Here is an 18,280-nt window from a genome sequence, read left to right as displayed (position 1 = left end):
CTGGCGGCCGCGCTCGCTTGCAAACAGTGCAAATCGATGCCTGTCCGTTTCGGGACATATAGGTCAGGTGATTTCGTGTCGGCTCGCGTCACGCTTTTTCCTTCCCTCGCAAATGAAACAGCCCACATTCATTGATTCACGGGAGACACGGCCTAGGCGGCCATGCAATAAGGGCAAGCGAGATCGATGCTTGTATCTCTCCGGCAGTATGTCCCTGCTGGACTACTGGGATACCCAGCGCCCGAATGCGAAGCGCAGAAAAACTACTTCCGCTGACGATAAGCTCGCTACCCCGACTATAAAATTTGCGGGAGGGGATTCGGACAACACTCCTGAGTCGTCGTCGGAGTCGTCGTCGTCGTCTGATGCCCCCCTGTCGAAAGACGCCGGGGTACCAACTCTCGACCGGGTTGACTCTTATCCTATCATAGCCGAGTCTGGAATTGAACATGAGAACGACTTTCCGGTGTCGAATAGCCAAACGGAGTTGGAATCGTCCCTGCCGGCCGTGCAGGATGATAGCCAGGCAATTGAGGAATACGAGGCTGCGCGACTGGCAAGCCAGGATGAGCCCGACCTTCACCAGAGACTGCAGGATGGCAAGTGGCGCAAGGGGCGAAGCTCCATCTACGTAGATGCGTTCAACCTGGCGCTGGAGACTGTGCTGGATGAGGAGGCGCATCTGTTCGATGAGGTGGAGATGGAAGTCTTCAAGCAGTGGCGGGAGCTGGACTACGAGGCTCAGTACTTGTGAGTCCCACTCTTTCGGCGAGGGTCTTAGTGGTACCTAATGTGATCTCCTAGATACGTACGCCTCTTCCTTCGGAAGACGTCCGCCTGGCATCGCATCAACCGGCTGGGCTACTACTCGGATATCGCAGACATGCCCCGGGTGGTAGCCTCGCTGCGACATCCTCGCAGCCTTCCTACCTCCTCCTGCGCGTTACCCACGGGTGAAACCCCCGCGGATATCGACCCAGCGCCTTCGCTACGCCTGACGGGCGAGTTCAGATTCGCCGAGCACATGGATCAGATAACAACCCTCGAGGAAGCCTCGTCCTTGCTACTCCTTGATGAGCTGAAGATGCTCGCCAAGGAAGCTAAGGTGCAGGGCAAGAGCAAGAATGAACTCATTGCCGCTCTGCACCGATCCAGTCAGAAACAGACCGGTCTGGGCTGGAACAGTACACCTAGCACGACAGTATCCAACGGTCTCAACCGAGACGACCACTTCATGCAGAAGATCTTCGATCACACGGGCGACTGTATCAGGCTCTCAGCAGGCCCACTCGCCCTGTTCGAGCGCGTCCACCTGGTCTTCTACCGCTCCACCGAATGGACCGAAAAGTCCCTCACAACCATCATCCTCGCCAAGATCTCCCGCAAGAAATTCCCGGACTACATCGTGTGCCGGTCCAGCTCCATCTTCCCGACCCGCGCGTTCCTGCTCGAGTTCGAGATCGCCCTGCGCACGCAGTTCCAGATCGACAACCTGCTCGAGTTCAGCGGCACCCCCACGGTCGAACACCTGACCCGAATCAAAGACCTCGCGTACAAGGTCTACCCGCGGTGGCGCGCCCTGCTGGCGGAGGAGCAGCGCAAGGAGGAGACCATCTACGAGTACGGCGAGGGGGCGTACCTCCGCCGGTTCTCGCCCGCATGGGTCTACACGCGGATCATCCACAAGGGTCTGCACCCGCTCGGACGCTTCAAAGAACACCGGGAGGAGCATCGCCTCCTGACCGAGCTGCTCGACCAGCGCTTGTTCCACGCCGCCCGCCGCGGGGCCTGGTACCAGCGCAAGGCCCTGCTGGAGGAACACTACATGTGGGCCCTGACCCCCGCCGAGGGGCGCAGCGAGGACGGCCAGCGGAAACACTGGCGGCGGATCGCGCTGCGGACGTGCGAGGCGGGGCTCGAGGACCCCCACTGCCACCTGATCTTCCACTACGACCTCCAGAAACGCATCCTGAAGCTCGAGCGCGCCCTGAAGGTCGTGAAGCGCGAGCAGCATGATTTCGGGCACGTGCGGCTGGCGAAGCCCGCCGAGCGCACCATCGCAGGCATCCAGATCGTCGAGCCGGAGTCAGTGTCTGACACCACGGATCCGCCGTCCGCCGCTGCCAACGGCAACGGCAACAGCAACAGCACCCGGCGCGGCCGTCCCACCGTCTGGGTCGACGAGCGCGAAGGCGGCGAATGCCGCGTCGAGACCATGTGTCTGAACTGGTACCGGGCCCAAGGGTGGAAAGGCTACCACTCGGAAGGAGGGATCATAAGAACCTTGGTATGTTTGTTCCCTTGCCCCCCCCTTGGCCCCCTAGCCCCCCTTCTCCCCGCAAAACACCCACTAACTTTTCGAGTTGGTGAATGGGGAGCAGTTCAGCTACCTCTTCTACGACATCCTGTTCACGACCTACGTCCCCAACGTCTTCCAGACCCCCTACCAGACCTCCCCGCTCGACCTCCACACCGACGCCTTCTACCCGACCCGCGCCAGCGAGATCAACCACCGCCTCGCCGAGCTGACCACCGCCGGCGCCGCCGAGCGCCTCCTGCGCGCCGTCCACGCCCGCGAGTCCCCCACGCAGACCTGCGCCGTCGGCCTGGACTGGTCCTTCGCCCTCGACGACCTCGTCGCCCTCGTCCGCTGTTTTCCGGGCGACGCCCTCGCGGCCATCTGTCAGGTGCTCGCGCAGGAGTATTCGGTGCGCGGGGGCGGGGTGCCGGATTTGTTGGTTTGGAGGGTTTTCGACGATGCTGACGATGTCGCTGTTGCTGCTGGTGGTGGTGGTGAAGAAGAAGAGGAGGGGAGTAGCGGGGTTGGGGTTGGGGGTGTGGCGCAGCGGAAAGGGCAGTTTGGGGAGGTGATGTTCGTGGAGGTCAAGTCGGAGAATGATCGGTTGAGCGATACGCAGCGGTTGTGGATTCATGTGCTGTCTGGGGCTGGGGTGCGGGTCGAGTTGTGTAATGCTGTTGCGAGGGAGGTGAGGGTTGCGGGGTCTTGATTCTATCCAAGGGTTTATAAGGGCGTTGGGTGGAGTAAGCTTGGTTGTTGGTATATCGATAGCTGCGTGATGCATATATGTATGGATAGATGTTGGATATACCATGTACAGTAGTCTTGCACATTTGGACAGATACACTACGTCTCAAGAGAACAATTTACACATCTACCAAGCACCAAAAGTGGTCGTGAAGAATTTTGATATTCGATGACTTGGTCATAGCCAGAGCATAGATCCCATTTCGCCTAACTGACCCTTTCAGATCACAAGGAGAAAGAGATTGAACCAACCACGACAAAAGTCACAACCACACCAGAACCCGCAACCCAGGAACCCAACGACAGAAGACAAGTCGCTTAAGCAACGAGGGTGGAGGCGGTGGCGGACTCGTAGCGCCAGGTGGGGGGGAGGACACCGACGGTCTTGTAGTAGCGGGACAGACGGTGGATACGGGACTCGATGAGAATCAGGCGGAACTTGCTGTCCTTGTCCTTGCGGTTACGCTCAAGGTGCTTGCGGACGGCGACGGCCTACGTGCATCGTTAGCATCACAGTTCTCGCTTTACGGCGGGAGAAGAACCCGAAAACATACCTTCTTGATGAGGTGGTACAGGTCCTCGGGAAGCTCGGGGGCAAGGCCTGTTTGGGGGGGAAAATCACTCTGTCAGCCTAGGTTTTGACCAAGCAGAGGCAATACGGGGTTTTGGGAAGTGACCCAGAAACAAAAACGCCATAGTGCGCAAAGTGAATTGGACCATGGCTTTTTCTGTCGTTCTGGGTCGGGGTTTCCCTTCCCTCCAGTGTTTTGAGATTTCGAGGTGTGTTGAAACTTGAAGTTGTTGATGGAAGTGGAGTGTGGGGTTGAGGATGCGGTGATGGTGCTGGTTCCGGGGGGGAATATTCCCTCCCAAGACGGTGCGGTGTAGTTTCAACCTGCGTCTTTTGTCTTTTCGTCCTTTCCTCCGACTACCGTTTATAGGTAGCGGGAGTAGAGGATGAGAAGCGACCAAACCAGTCCAGACCATTCGTCCACGCTGCCGAACATAATGGATGTTTCAATCCCAGCGCATGGTTCCCTCGCTCCATCACCCCTCCATCAATTCACTTTCAACCTCCAACAAATCTCAAGGTACTGGTGCAACTGGGGGGGTTCGATTTTCAAAAGATTGATGGTGATGTCGTACCGTTGGACTTCAAGATACGGAGGATCTTGTTACCTGTTCACCCCGTCGTCGTTAGCAACCCTGCTCATCAAAACCAACTTCAACGAAATAAAACAACATACCAGTAACGTGCTTAACCTGGGCAACACCGTGGCTGTCACGGAGAACAACACCGATCTGGGAAGGGGTGGCACCCTTCTTGGCGAGCTTGCAGATCTGCTCAACAACCTGCTCGGAGGAAGCCTTGAACCAGGCCGGGGGAGCACGGCTGTAGGGGAGAGCGGAGGACGCAATGCCCTTTCCCTTGGAGTGAAGACGACCCATTTTGATTTTTTGGAGGGGAGGGGGGTTTGGTTGTCGAAGGGTGGTGTTGTTCTGGTCGGGACGCAAAAAAGAGCTGGGTGGTGTTGTCGAAGAATCAAATATGAATATCCGCCGGGGGGGGGGGGTCAGAATTCTTCGCGATCGTGGGTCACATGATCTTCAATTCGTGGGTTTGTGGGTATGGTCATGTGATGCTGGCAGAAAAGAAAAAAAAGTTCGCTTATTTGGCGGGACGGACGCCGGCCGTCCTTTTTATTCTTGGCTCGGAAGGTTTTCTTTTGTTTCTCTTTGCTACTGTTGGGTCATACCTTCACTTCTATTTTGCTAACGACAACGCCCTCTGGGCTGAAGATTTGGATAAGCTTATGTTGCTTTATTCCTTAGTTTCTTCGATCTGAATCATCCGAGGGACAGACTTCGTTTGCTGTCATTTTCAGCCATGCGACTCTCCCTCGGTCTTTGCTCACCAGGTTAGTACTGCCCTTAGACTCACCCCTGTGCCACCACGCAAATCTTCGCTCTTCTGTCTTCACAATGATGAAACACACCTTACTTTATTTATTTTCTGGTACCTCTTATGTCAGAGGTAGATCTGGGGACCTTACCCGGTCTCTGGGTCTATTCTCGATGATCTAACTGGACTTCTGATCTCTACCACAACTCTATTTGCTGTTTCTCCGCCGATCTGGGACTTGGACACAACGTGCTAATTCTCATTTCAGATAGGTTTCTCTTCTCCGACTCGGTTTTTGTGATATCGAAGTGGTTAGGCATAGCTGCAATTAGGATTCATGAATTGTTTGAAATCTTCTCCCTCTTCAGAGTCCTGGACTCTTCTATGGCCCGGTTGCTCTCATTCTTGTACTTTCGTAGTACTCCGTCCGAGGTCGTATATGCTCGAGAATTCTTCTCCGGTACTGTGTAACCGGCCTCGATCCCACCGTAGATGTACCGGAGCCTTCGTGGCGCGAACGATGTAGCCGTGCAGTGCTGTACTCACTACGGGACGCACTTCGTGATCAGGTATGTGCTTGTGAGATGTGATGTGCACCTGGGCGTGCTTGTACATGCCTCGTATGTGGGAGGAACCGTCGACGACCCTGCTCGAAGGTTATGACCAACAGGATCTGTTGAAGCATGGACGTGAATGCTGTTCTTCCGGCACATACTATGCAGGTACGAGGTTACCTTCGTGTAGCATACCGCTGGATTACGAAGCGAAAGGGCAAGTCGCGAATAGCAACGTGCCTGCTTTGCATGCCACATGGTATTGTCACGATGGGCCTTCACAACCCCATAACCCTGGAATACTTCAGATCACGTATCGTGCAGCAATCACACCGCCGTTCTGGCTGGATCGGAGGATAAACCCGATGATCGAGACCTGCACGATCGATACCATTCCACCTCGTGTCGAGGGAGGGGCTGCTGCAGTAAGCCAAAGTCGAGGCCGCAGGGATGAGAGGATGATAGTCGTTCTGTCGAAAATCCTCTGCGAGATCAGGCCAAAGGCACGACAATCTTGAATACGTCAGCGCTGCAAGAGAACAGATGGTGCTAGCACATAGCGGTCGCGGCACGAGCAACCCGGTTCATGTCATATGCAGCGATGGTATCAAGCTCTACACACCCATACTTGCTGAATAGCACTGAGTCACAACCGCCCCTCCCCTGCTGCTCGGAGCCAATCTCCAGTACAAAGTACTACGTAGGGTGGACGTTGTGGGGACCTGTCGTGATGTATCACAAATCCATCGAGAGCACTAAATCCCGCCAGCTCGTGGAAGAGTGCACCGTCGGGACCACAGCCCGAATCGTCATTCGTGGCCGTCACGAAGTGGGTATGAGGCATGGCATTTGGGGGAAGAGGGTAGAAGAGAAGAAGTCCGTGCAGGATCGCAGCCACTCAATCTCTCTATCGCGCTTAAGAGGCTGCTGCACAGGCGACGGAAGTTCCAGACCCAACCCGAAAGCAGTTGGTATTCCAAGGATCACGAAGATCATATCACTTCAGGCGGCCATAGTTGGCACAGTTACAAGCGCACAACGGATGATGATTCGAGGTTGGAGAAGGGGGCACGGTAGGAGCAGCGTCTGAACGCAGAGGGGTCCGGGCAAATCAGGACCACGGAGAAAGGGTTCGAAACGGAAGAGAGAGAGAGAGAGAGGGGGGGGGGGGGGGGGGGGGGGGGGGGGAAAAGGGGGGGGGGGGGAGGGGGGGGGGGGGGGGGGGGGGGGGGGGGGGGAAGTGCTGAGCTGAAAACCCCATCTATAGTGAAGATTGATATAGTAGCACTGAGTGAGATCGGAGAAAGTGAGATCTTGGGAGTCCGAGACCCGCGGGCGCACGCACGCACGTTTGAGACAGAGCCTATGACTAGCCGGGGTTGGCCCTGTCGCCGAGCCCTGTTCCTGCCGCCATCACGCAAAGCCCAGACTCTCCCTCACTGATTGGTTTACAAGGGAAGCCAATTGACCGTTTGCAAGCTGGAGGGAATGGTGGATTTGCTGGGCCTTTTGCAGAGGGACGCACAGGCGAAAGGCTTCCCTGTCCACCGTCGTTGCCATTGACTCTTCTTGCTCTTATCGCATGATCGCCCAGGTTGAGAAGCTGGCTGCGAAATCATTGCCCTGTCATGTCACTCAGGCTCCACCTCGTTTGGACCACGATGGTCAAATGACACTGAGGTGCGCAATCCCTTGGTAGGGGTGAAGTGGCCAATTGCGCACGAGAGTTGCCAGCCGGAAAGTGGTCGCAGACGAGAGAAAAAAAATGGTGGGATTCGATAATGACAATAGCGAGAAATCCTGTGAGAATCCCTGCTGGCCGAGAATAAGCCCAGTTTTGCCTCCCCCCGCGTATTCATTTGAGACTGTCATCCGCTGGTTTGGTGGCTTCATTGTCTCTGTAAATACGTATCATAAATGAGATGTAAGCAGCGGGGAAGGAAAAGGAAACGCAATCCTTTCAATACACCATGCACTTCGTACTGTACCTGGCTATCCTACTATAGTTCTTACCCTGCATTCGAGCCTTAGCAGGATCATTGGCATCAATTTGCATCCTTTAGGGTTCTTGGTGAGATCCTGGGTTGTTACAAGGCATGGCAGGCTCAGTCAGAAGTTTGTCAAGAATAAGAATCTCCGAATACGAGGCACTCGCTCCTGATGGCGAGGTCCAAATCCTCGACGTGATCCTGTGGTTTTGTCTCCTTCCATCCACCCTCTACTCCGCACCTGCTGCGTTCTCCGACTGCAGAGGATATGCCTCACTTAGCGCGAAAATCCCATCAGTCGCAGTGACGTTGCCAGACTACTGCAGTCGCGGCACAGGTTGCGTTTTGCAGATGGCGATCATCTTTGCTTCTCAAAGTCTTGTCTTTTCAGGTAGTTGCAGATCCATTAGCGTCCCGGGAGCCGTAACGTATAGTCTACGAGTAGCTGCAACTGGTGCATATCGCAGACAAAAGCAACGAGAGCAGCCTGTTTCAAGGCAGAACCTTACAGGTCTGGGGTGAAAGGGAGGGAGAATATCCGTAGTGGCAGCCTGAATGGCGTGGATAGACTATGGCAAGAGTACGAGTAAGTTAAATAATAATATGAAGGGGAATAGAAAAGGGGTAAGAGAAACTCAGATCCCGTCGGCAAGCCTAACCGATTACCTCAACTGCGAGCTTCGATGGAAACTTCCACGAACGGGCATCAATGGCGTTTAGCGTGAGCCACAGGCTCATAGCCGAACGGGAAGAATGCGAGCGCTGCCCGGCATGACGACACCTTTAGCTGGTTTCGCTCGGTTGGCGAGGAATTGTGGGCATGTTTTTAACCTTAACCACGCGGGAAGGAAATTGGAGGTGGATGAAATGCGGATGTGGATGTGGAATAGGCGATGGAAGGTTGGTCAGTGTTGAAGGCATAGGCATCCGTGGCTGGTCGCCAAATATAGTAGTACTGCCCAGGTAGTCCGCACTGTAGTGCCTGACGACTGCGACGGTCTATGTGTCAGGTCCAAAGCCAGACGTGCTCTAAACGACATAGTGTGATGACTATTACTTGATGCGCGACTCTATTGTCGCAGGGTCCCCGAACGAGAAAAGTCGCCAACTGGCAAGGATGCGACAAGAAACACCAGCAAAACAGGGACCGCACGAGGTGACGGGCAGCACGAAATGCCGTGAAACCGTCCGTGGATGGAAAGAAAATGGGTTGCCGACGACCACCAGACAATAAAGTTGATCAATTGTTCTCTCGCAAGCTTCGGCACAAAACTCAAAAGTCAAAATCCTATTCATCCGCAGGCCCATCTACCGGCTTTTCAACAAAGTCAAGTCAACACTTTGAAGATGATCGTCAGCTATTCGCCTCCACTATCTGCACCAAGGCCATCAAGGGGCTCTGTCAATCAATACTCAATCGCGCAAAAGCTCCCCCAAGCTAAGAGGCCAGGGCTGACCTCCGTTGCCGGAACGAAAAGGGAAACACGAGGAACTTTGTTGAGGTGAAGGTGAGGGTTCGTACCGTGGAAACTCCCTCCGAGTTCAGTGTCGATCAGCAGCAGCGCGGCAGGTAATAGACGCGGCCAGTACCGAGTTGTGAATGACATCCTGCGCTTCCAGCTGAGCCAGCAGCCAGCAGTCAACACTTCAAGTCATTACCCCTGGCCTTTTCACGGCGAATTCAACGGGCTCCGTTTTTACGAGACTGCCTGGAATGATTACGTAGGAGGGGTAAGTCGCGAGGGCAAGCATGTCGCTGCAGAGTCGTACGCGAGAGCCTTGTCAACAATGGTCAATGCACATTGTGATGGGGAAAGATCTAGATTCCACAATGGGGGGAGGGGGAGACTAGCGAGCATAGAGCCATTAATATCCATTAATATAAGACTGCAAGAGAGAGATGGGTCCAGGCTAGTGTCACACATCGTACTGATTTAGGTTCCTGTTGACGAAAATACTCTGTACGGTACGCGGACATGTATGTACATGTTCCTGGGGCCTAGCTTTTTCGACAGGATATGTCGTAGACCTGCTTACGATACTAGATTTTTGTAGGCCAAAAGGTCACTATGAAAATAGTGTAGTACGCAATCCAATGCTCGGTAGAGAACGCACGCTTACTTGACAGCGGCCACCATCTGTTTAGAGTTAGGGTGCACAGGGGCAATCAAAGTCAAAAGAAAGGACTGCCAGGCCGCACATTTTCATTTTGACCGAGCAACCCGACCAGGATGGTTGATCAGCTCCTCCTATCATGGGAAGAGGTTGCGTTAGCGGGAGGAAAGGCTTCCATTCCCGGGTTAGTTTTACTCCAGCTCAAAGTTTAATGCCATGCAGATGCAGCAGAATCATAAAATGGCATGCTAATGCTGACAACCCCTGCCCGCATACGAGGAGGTCTGTAAGGTACGCGGTCGGTCGTGGTCACATACCTGGTTAGTGGGAGGCAACTGAGTCGTACAGTCGACTGTTCCTGCTAACCTGTTTACTTGATGCCTGGTTGCCTGTCTGGCAGTGTCTGCTGTCTTCAGGTTGTCACTTGTGCCCTAGAATGCTCGTCAAAACTTAGCCAACCAAGGTGAATTGACACCTTGTCGGCTACCTCCCTCTGGTTCGGGCACGTAGCGAGAACCGGAATCTTACCCCAATGTTACATTCTATGGAGCGAACCGAGTACAGCACAAATCCCGACGAGCTGATGATAAGGGGATCGATCCATGGAAGGGACAAGGCTGGTGGTCACACTACATAATAGAATTGTTCGGGGAAGGGAAGTCCGTCCAAACGCGTCAAACGACGAGGGTAACCCTGCTTCAGGTTGCCACTACAAACGGGATGGAACGACTCTTTTAGGAAGAGACCGAAAATTGAAGTTAACCATCTGGGATGAGGTTCTTGGTCTTTGAGTCTTAAAGTCTCACACACAGCTTGAAACTCGCTAGTAGCCATGTGTGTATGGTAAGTTTAGGTGTACAGTACTATCCTACCTAGTACGTAAGAGCAAGGTATTAATGACCGTCAGTCATGTACCCATGAGGTACAGCCCACGTTCTGTTTCCGATCCTTGGGTATCGGTGGGTCGTGTCGACACTTGGCCTGCCCAATGATGCAGAGCATTGGTTTATACCCATGCAGAAGGCTGCAGGTGAATTAACTCGAACAGGTTTAGGGCTCCTTGACACATTGTTCTCCGTCGATGGCATCTTACCCTCTCTCACGCTCTCGAGGTCTCGCTCTCTCCTCGAAAAAACCCCGCTTTACCAGCTGGGCTGTGCTGTGCCCTACCGATACTACTACTGAATGGCTAGACTGACCCTTTCTTCGTCTAATTCCTTCCATCAATATTCATGCACCTCGACGGTCGATTGGAATCCCCGACGGAGCGTGGAACTCTACTTCCTTCCCTGGCGTTGTCGCAGCAAGCCTGTCGGTGCAATGCAATGCACCGACTCCACCCTTCCATCGTGCCCCTGAGGTTAAGCTCGGCGCAATGAGGGAAATCGACTGGAAATGTGGGAATTGGGTTTTCCACACGGACCCTTTTCAAAAAGTATGAGTAACCGAGTAACCAAGATGTGCAAGAGGCAACTCGAGGTGTGCCCCAACCGAATCTTTGGATCCTGGTGGCACCCCCGGGACGGTCCCATACTCTAGTCTCCCAGCGCGCATCGTTAAATCGAAAGTAGTATATCTGATCGCCTCCCCCCTCCTCCTCCTCCCCCCCCCATGTCCGTTCGTGCCCACTTGTACACACACACACTCTCTCTCTCTCTCTCTCTCTCTCTCGATCTGCCCGGTGTCCACATGCAGTGACTTAAACCTTATCGATCGATTGTGCTTCGTGAACGCACGGCTGTGAATATCTTGTGGAGAGGTATCACGTCCGGAGTCGCTGTTGCTGGCAACCCTATTAATCTCGCCCACCCAAGGATATGACAATCTCGCCACCACCTGCCTCCATTGAGATCGACGAGTATACTTGACATTGGCCCATACACACATCATGAGCAACACGACACTGAACGGATTATGCCCGGCTCCTTTCTACCAGGAGTCATTCTTCCCGTCGACCGGTGGATGTATGTTGTGTCTCCAGTCAATCCCCGTGTGCGGCGCTGACCATGTGCTCTCTCTTCAGACATTGACGGACGTTATTGTGAAACGTTAACCACGGCCCAGGGCAACGTCTCTTGCTGCCTGCCGTGCCCATTGTCATCATGGACATACGGTGATGGTATGCATATCGTATCGAAGATGCGGGAGAGCAATAGCTAACCGCGCACGGTTCATCCAGACATGACCAACAAAACCCAGGCCGCCGGCTGGCTTGGGGTCGCCATCCTGCCTCTTTGTATTTTTCTCTTGATCTCATATGCGGTCCTGCCTCCGAAATGGACGAATCGTCACTATCTGAGCATATGTTTCACATTGGGAATCTGCTGCATCGAGGTAAGTGCGCAGGCACGCGAGCAATTACGGAAACGGGACAATGTTGACCGGCTTCGCAGATCGCTTTCATCATCCCTCTAGGGATCAAGCCGGAGCAGTGCTTTAATGCAATTACGCCGAACGATATGTACTCGGATGTCGCGTGTGCTTTCACTGGCTCGTTACTTCTGTTTGGCGGCTGGGTAGCTGTGTCGTGGAGTATGTATTTCTTTATCATCGGTCCATGGTCCGCTCCAGCACTAATCTTGGTCGCGCAGGTTTTATCCGTACGCTGGCTTTCCACCTTCAGGTTTGTTGGGAGGTAATGCTGGGGACGAAGTTCATGTGGGGCGCATTCATCTTTGGCTGGGGCATCCCGATCATTGGGTTGACTGTCATGCTGTGCTTGACGGGGGTGTCCTACCGATTCGGTGGGACCTGTCATATCAACGTGCAGAACAGCAACCGCGATTACTGGGCGCCTGTGGTGGCCTTCTCGGCGGCAGCATTGGTCCTGCAGTTGGCCACGATGCTGTACTGTATCCACGTCTACGTCAAATCGGTCTTCGACAAGAACCCCACGACCAACAGCTCGGGTCTCCCGTCCTACAGTGCCAGCGTGCGCACCATGACCGCCCGGCAGGCCTACCGCCGCGTGCGCCGCGTCATCCAGCTGCAGTGGCGGAGTGTCACCTTGATCCTCATCATCATCGGCAACGTCATCTTCTTCGCGGTGGTCTTCATCAAGATGGACAACAAACTGGCCATGACCCCCGCCAACGCCGAGCTCTTCCTCCCCTGGGTGGCATGCCTGGTCGCCACGGAGGGCGACAAGCAGAAGTGTTTCTCGGAGGTGAAGCACGTGCTGCCCAACCAGGCCACCCTCCTGGCGGTGCTCATTCTTCTGTCGCTGGTGGGCTTCTGGAACTTCATTCTGTTCGCGAGACCATCGATGTTCCAGGGATGGGCCGACCTCTTCAAGACGAAAGTCACGCACCCCAACGAGTTCGTCTCCGCGGACGCCCGCCGCACGCCGGACTCGCGCGCCTACGAGATGCTCGACAGCTCCGGGGTGCCGCCCGCCTTCAAGACGCCGGAGCCGGTGATCCGGTCCCCCAGCCCAGCGCGCACCTCCGGGGCCCGGAGCCCCGAGCACGACAGCTACGGCCAGGAGGCGCGCTACGTGAGCCCGACGATGAGCTTCTCGTCGCCTCGCCCGCCTAGCGCGTCGCAGAACCACGTACGCGAGTGGGATCCGCAAGCGACATTTGCGCCGGCACACCCACGTAATGGATCCCAGTGACGCTAACTTGTTTGAGCATGGAGGATTTTTTTTCTTTTCGGTTGGGTTGGATTACATTGGAGCATTGCGTCAAGAGAAAAGAAAAAAGTGGCTGATGTATATTTTGTATGAACTGCATATGTTTGTTACGGCTGTACTTATACCCCGGATGATTTTGAATTGGTTTCCGCTATCACTGTTCACGTATACTATACTACATTCCGAACACAGCTTCTTTTCCATTGATACTATACATGTCCAGAGTAAGGTACTCCTCCACTAATCCTCAACAATAATCTTCCTCCCCGAGAAATGAGAAGACTTCTTCTGTTCCGAGCCCCAACGCCGCCGACCCAACCGAGCCAGCCATCCAGCCATCCATCCATCCAGCCAAGCAAACAAAAGAGAAAAAGAAGAGGGGGAAAGCCAGTCCAACGATCCCAAGAATCCTTTTCTTCCAACTTCGTAGAAACAAATCCTTCGCTTCTTCGATTCCCCTGCCCTCCCCCCCCCCCAAACTTTAATAAAGCATACACAATTGCCCGAGGCGGGGGGTGGGAAATTCCCTCCGTCGAACTAAAGTAACCGGTAGACTAAACGCTAACACTAACGTGAACGGGTATCTGTCCCCCGCGCCGCGCCGCAGGAACAAATTCCTTTAGGCTTTTGCCTCGCAGCTCGCCTCGCTTATCCCTTGGCTTTTGGATCATCGTTGCACACGCCGTAAGAAACCCCTCTCGGACCTCCCCCCCTCCCTTCGGCCCTCCCGGTGGAAGTGGCCGTGGTTGTGGAAATTAGATTGGGTTTGGGGCTGGGTGGATGGTGAGAGTTCTAGACTTCCCCGCTGCTGTCGTCGCGGTCGCTTGCTTTTATCTGACTTGATGATGGGGTGCGGTGCATTGCATGGGTAGGGTATCAGGGAGCAGTGTGCATGGGGTACCGTACGACTGGTGCAGGTGCGGGCTTGCTTACATGCATGGACGTTGAGAACGCTTTCGCTTGTTTGTTTGTGTCTCTGTGTGTGTTTGCTTGGGTTTAGTTTAGTTTGGTTTTGGTTTGAACCACGGAGGATTCTTGGGTGTAGTGGAGGTGGTTCGATTCCTTGCCGTACAGTAGTAGGTCAGCGATAATTCTCCGAGAACAACTTAGTTATTAGAAGGGCGTCTGCGTCTGCGTGGGTGGCTTAATCTGGGGTAATATGGGCCACGTAGAGGCCGGTGCTCCGTAGACGCACAAGTCCTTCTTTGGATGTGTTGAGGTGACTGACTACGTACCGAGGTATGATATGGTACTAGTGCCTAGTGTTTTGCCACAATACAGCACAGTAGTAGCCATTGGCCTAAGCGGAATCCTTGTGTGTGTTCTGAGGTCAAGGGCGTATCTTACATCAGTACAACCGTCCTTACCGATCAACATGGGTGGAGGCGATTTTCCTATCGTCTTATTTGTGATCTAGGGCTCCTCCGCGGATCGCGTGTCAGAAAGTAAAGCCTCTTTGAGTTCGGCCTACGGAGTCCGCCGTTGGACGCCCGTTGGGGTTTTGAAAGTAAGTTTTATGTGACAGGGCCTGGGACTTGTCTGTTTGTGATGGGGGTTCTGTTCTATCAGGGTCTGGGAGTGTTCTTTATCTCGCGGGGGGTGCAGGGTTACATACTTATTTTTCGACGATGTGTTCTGAGTATAGCACCGAGTACATGATTCTTTGGTTGGCTGATTCGATCTCTAAGTATGTTGGTGTCTAAGAATAATACATCCATCGATGGGATGTAGATTGAATGGCAAGGGGGTTATTACTGCCATCATCAGATAGTTACTTTAATACATACTTGCAGTGCATACCCTGGGAGGCGCTGAACATGTAGCGGAAACCCTGGGCCCATTCACAAGACTTTGCACTAGTTCTCTGTATCTATCTTATGCAAGGACACGAGCCAGGTCACCTTGGCAAGGTGATATATGTATACTACCTACCTTCTTTTGTGTAACATGTAGTGATAGGTTTGTTTAGAGCTACAGTTGTGTATAACTGCTTGAGCAGGTTCGAACCAGCGACTATGCTGAATAGAAAAATCAATTCACGGTTCAGATAGACTGGTAAGCAGAGTAAGTATCATCTTGACGACCCCCTTGTCGAAGAGTATCACAACAATCGAACATATTTATTTCATCGCAGCGGAAAGCAGGATAAGCGAGAACGCCCACCACGCGAAAAGGATTATGAATCTCATAGACACCAAAACCAGAGGAAATACTAATACAACTCTTTCACAGTCAACCTCGTCATTCAAGCGCGAAAGACTGTGCAAGGTGTCCCCTTTAGGGTTTAAGGTAGAATCCTATGTTTTAGTATAGAGACAAGTCAGTGTTCCTCCCACAAACTAGACATCACAGCTACATCAAACTACACACAATCAGATCCAAGTAATCGTTTCTCGCTATGATACATCGTAACCCAGTACTAGGTCGAAAAAATCCACTATTATAGAAACCGCCCCCCTCCCACAACCAGTACAGGTATTGAGCATCGGCATCGGCTGTTCCCAAATTCGGGTTCTGGGGTATGACTTGCCTCAAAGCAAATAAGAAGCATCGTGAAGAGAGAGTTTAGGAAAGACGCAATACAAGAACGACCGGGCAATTACCAAGCGTTGACATCGAAGTTTTCCTAAAGCCTTGTCAGAGAGTTCGTTGGGGATTACACTTCGCAAAAGACTGCTCACCTCGGAGAAATACGTCGTCACGACAGTCCGGTCCGAGAACTTGCGGCCCGCAAGCGCCTTCAGAGCATTCGTGGCCGACTCAACCGTGTCGAACTTGACGAAGATCTTGCCAACTCCAGGGGACTGTCTGCTGCCGCCAGAGGGGCGGGGCACCTTCAACTCGACGATCTGGCCGTATTTCGAGCACTCATCGCGCACGTCATCGCAGATTTCTAGCGGGCAATTAGCCACAAAACACGACGAAAATCGGCAACAAGAAACATACCTTCGTAGTCATCGTTATCAATAAGCTCCTCCGGAGTCACCATGTTCAACAGCTGCAACACACGGCTAGTCTCCAAGTCCTGAGATGTCGTCTTGGCAAACATGGACATCGCGTTGACGCCCATATCCAACCCGGCGGCCTGGGTCATTCCGATACTGGCACGCACCACCTTCAGGTGTCGGTCACCCAGCTCCATCCCGTTCAGCCCCTCCACAGCAATGCTGGTGGCGGAAGGATCGGCGTACTCGCAGAACGCGATTCCCTGGAGAAGTCAGACTTGCAAATTCACACGTTCACACAAAAACACTTACTCTGGACTCTTCTGTAGAGCTGTCCTTGACCAGGACGAAAGACTTGAGCTCGCCGAACGACTTGAGAAGCATAGTCACCGGTTCCTCGGGGATATAGTTGGGGATGTTCGACACGCAGATCTTGTTGGGCGAGTCAGGAACCTCGTTCAACAAAACTCCCTCCTGGTACTCCTGCTCGACTCCGCTGGGAACAATGTAATCCTTGGGTCGCCGCACTTCCAGCCCCTGCGGCGAGCCGTTAGCATCGCCATTGCCGGCAGCCTCGTGCTCCTCCATCGTGATTCCGTCGAATGCGAGGGCAACCGTGGCGTCGCCGGGGGTCTTGAACTCAAGAAGAGCATAGGAGCGGTCGGTCGACACCTGGGCCGAGATACAAGGATCCACGCTCTCAACAACGTTGAGGCCGTTGAGTTGGAGGTTGAAGAAGGCCAGGAGCGCCTCCCCAGTGACGGTGGGTGGCAGGTTGTAGACGAAAAGACGCTTCGACTGACGGGAGTTGGCTGGCTTGAGGGCGGAGGTCTCGGTGCTGCTGCCAGCGGGCTGGTTCATGAAGGCTTGGAGACGGCTGGGGTCCATGGGCTGCTGACGCGGTGCCCCAGGGAGAGGAAACATGCCTGTATGCGTAAGTTTTGCTATTCATCATTACTCAAAGGGCGGGCCTTCTTACCTGAGAGCTTAGCCTGCTCGGCCGTGACGTTCTCGTAGCCGGGGGGCTTGATGTCCCATTGCGTCAAGCGACGCTTGCGATCCAAGACCGACAAGACATCCGTCAGGTCGGGTGTAGGCTCCCTCTTCCGTGGAGGCGAAGCACTCCGCTTCCGCTCCCTTCTGTCGCCGCCACGCTCGCGCTCGCGATCGCCGCCGCCGCCGCCACCACCACCACCACCGCCGCCGCCGCCGCGGTCAGCGCGGTCTCCACGCTCACGGTCCCCCCGGTCCCGTCCTTCCCGTCGGGGTCTCTCATCAAACAGGTCTCGGTCCCTCTCGCGGCGAGAGGGTCTGTCTTCGTAGTCTCTGCGGCGGCGGTCGCCTCGATCCCGATCCCAATCGCGCTCTTCTCGGCGGCTGGAGTAGCGATCCTCGCGTTCGCGGGCGCGGTAGTCGCGGCTGGACGAGTACGAGTCGGCCTCGAGCTCGCGCCGGGAGCCGCCCCGAGAGCTGTAATGGGGCGATCTGGACCGTCTTCTGTCGCCTCGCTCGCCCCGTTCGCCCCGTTCTGCTCTCTCCGGTCTGTCTCCTCTGTCCGATCGCTCTGGTCTCTCCGGCCTCTCACCACCACGTTCGCGACGCTCCTCGCGCTGTGCATCGTCGGTCGGGTTAGCTGCTCCTGCTGCTGCACAAGAGATAAACATTGTCCATGTCAAAGAACGAACTCACGTAGTAATCCCTAGAGCGACCCGCCTCCGCTTTATCCAAAATGTTAGAAAAGTGAGCCCAGAATAAGGGCTACGTTATCCGGGATGTGTACTCACGTCTGGCAGAATACGTATCACCGTTCATTGTGAACAACAACTCCAGCAAGTAGAATAGATTCCCTTTTCGGTTGCTGATTTTCCCCCTTCGTCCTTGGGATCGCAAGAGTTCGGGCTGGAAACAACAAACAAGCTCCAGAAGCGAGCTGAGACAGTAAGTGAGTTTCCAAAGGTGCCACCTCAAGCGCACCGAGAAGATGGAAAGCAAAGAGGTTCTGATGAAGGAGAGTGGTTAGAGCTGCGCTGGGGAAGGGAAAACTCGCTGGCCGGCGGCGACCAAGCACGCACCACTAAGTAGCCGCCCGGGCGCG

At 54.3% G+C, this 18,280-nt stretch overlaps 5 protein-coding genes across 5 annotated transcripts; 3 read left to right on the top strand and 2 right to left on the bottom strand.

The window, feature by feature from the left end:
- The first annotated feature begins 139 nt into the window (after positions 1-139).
- BO86DRAFT_392677 (fanconi-associated nuclease 1) lies at positions 140-3,176 on the top strand. Its single transcript, XM_025672856.1, has 3 exons — positions 140-750; positions 805-2,287; positions 2,382-3,176. The coding sequence occupies exons 1-3, from the start codon at positions 209-211 to the stop codon at positions 3,006-3,008; spliced, it is 2,652 nt and encodes an 883-aa protein (XP_025523309.1). The 5' UTR covers positions 140-208; the 3' UTR covers positions 3,009-3,176.
- Positions 3,135-4,495, bottom strand: BO86DRAFT_370822 (40S ribosomal protein uS15; the record flags this gene model as incomplete). Its single annotated transcript, XM_025670296.1, has 4 exons — positions 3,135-3,538; positions 3,601-3,647; positions 4,193-4,225; positions 4,294-4,495. 4 exons carry the CDS (start codon positions 4,493-4,495, stop codon positions 3,365-3,367), a joined length of 456 nt encoding a protein of 151 aa, XP_025523308.1. The 3' UTR covers positions 3,135-3,364.
- A 1,430-nt stretch (positions 4,496-5,925) lies between these two features.
- Positions 5,926-6,666, top strand: BO86DRAFT_222395 (uncharacterized protein). Its single transcript, XM_025666928.1, has one exon. The coding sequence runs from the start codon at positions 6,090-6,092 to the stop codon at positions 6,591-6,593; it is 504 nt and encodes a 167-aa protein (XP_025523307.1). The 5' UTR covers positions 5,926-6,089; the 3' UTR covers positions 6,594-6,666.
- Positions 6,667-11,214: 4,548 nt separating this feature from the next.
- gprM lies at positions 11,215-13,405 on the top strand. The gene is made up of 5 exons (XM_025670295.1): positions 11,215-11,570; positions 11,630-11,725; positions 11,786-11,940; positions 12,000-12,138; positions 12,198-13,405. The coding sequence occupies exons 1-5, from the start codon at positions 11,495-11,497 to the stop codon at positions 13,220-13,222; spliced, it is 1,491 nt and encodes a 496-aa protein (XP_025523306.1). The 5' UTR covers positions 11,215-11,494; the 3' UTR covers positions 13,223-13,405.
- A 2,167-nt stretch (positions 13,406-15,572) lies between these two features.
- Positions 15,573-18,212, bottom strand: BO86DRAFT_347416 (splicing factor u2af large subunit). The gene is made up of 7 exons (XM_025669281.1): positions 17,970-18,212; positions 17,875-17,903; positions 17,165-17,795; positions 16,498-17,111; positions 16,187-16,448; positions 15,922-16,133; positions 15,573-15,866 (listed from the first exon to the last, which is right to left on the bottom strand). Exons 1-7 carry the CDS (start codon positions 17,995-17,997, stop codon positions 15,840-15,842), a joined length of 1,803 nt encoding a protein of 600 aa, XP_025523305.1. The 5' UTR covers positions 17,998-18,212; the 3' UTR covers positions 15,573-15,839.
- Between the last annotated feature and the right edge of the window lie 68 nt (positions 18,213-18,280).

This window comes from Aspergillus japonicus (genome assembly GCF_003184785.1).
Source record: "Aspergillus japonicus CBS 114.51 unplaced genomic scaffold BO86scaffold_74, whole genome shotgun sequence".
Taxonomy (NCBI): domain Eukaryota; kingdom Fungi; phylum Ascomycota; class Eurotiomycetes; order Eurotiales; family Aspergillaceae; genus Aspergillus; species Aspergillus japonicus.
The sequence above is the reverse complement of the archived record's forward strand: the minus strand, read 5'-3'. Positions and strand labels throughout refer to the sequence as shown.

What these genes read in the sequence shown, in the direction of transcription:
- BO86DRAFT_392677 (XM_025672856.1), top strand. Translation starts at nt 209, where the DNA reads ATGTCCCTGCTGGACTACTGGGATACCCAGCGCCCGAATGCGAAGCGC. An exon ending in GACTACGAGGCTCAGTACTT is followed by an intron (nt 751 to 804) that starts GTGAGTCCCACT and finishes GTGATCTCCTAG; the next exon opens with ATACGTACGCCTCTTCCTTC. An exon ending in GAGGGATCATAAGAACCTTG is followed by an intron (nt 2,288 to 2,381) that starts GTATGTTTGTTC and finishes AATGGGGAGCAG; the next exon opens with TTCAGCTACCTCTTCTACGA.
- BO86DRAFT_347416 (XM_025669281.1), bottom strand. Translation starts at nt 17,997, where the DNA reads ATGAACGGTGATACGTATTCTGCCAGAC. An exon ending in CGAGCAGGCTAAGCTCTCAG is followed by an intron (nt 17,112 to 17,164) that starts GTAAGAAGGCCC and finishes TTACGCATACAG; the next exon opens with GCATGTTTCCTCTCCCTGGG. An exon ending in GCTCTACAGAAGAGTCCAGA is followed by an intron (nt 16,449 to 16,497) that starts GTAAGTGTTTTT and finishes TGACTTCTCCAG; the next exon opens with GGAATCGCGTTCTGCGAGTA.
- gprM (XM_025670295.1), top strand. Translation starts at nt 11,495, where the DNA reads ATGAGCAACACGACACTGAACGGATTATGCCCGGCTCCTTTCTACCAG. An exon ending in CTTCCCGTCGACCGGTGGAT is followed by an intron (nt 11,571 to 11,629) that starts GTATGTTGTGTC and finishes CTCTCTCTTCAG; the next exon opens with ACATTGACGGACGTTATTGT. An exon ending in CTGGGTAGCTGTGTCGTGGA is followed by an intron (nt 12,139 to 12,197) that starts GTATGTATTTCT and finishes TTGGTCGCGCAG; the next exon opens with GTTTTATCCGTACGCTGGCT.
- BO86DRAFT_222395 (XM_025666928.1), top strand. Translation starts at nt 6,090, where the DNA reads ATGTCATATGCAGCGATGGTATCAAGCTCTACACACCCATACTTGCTG.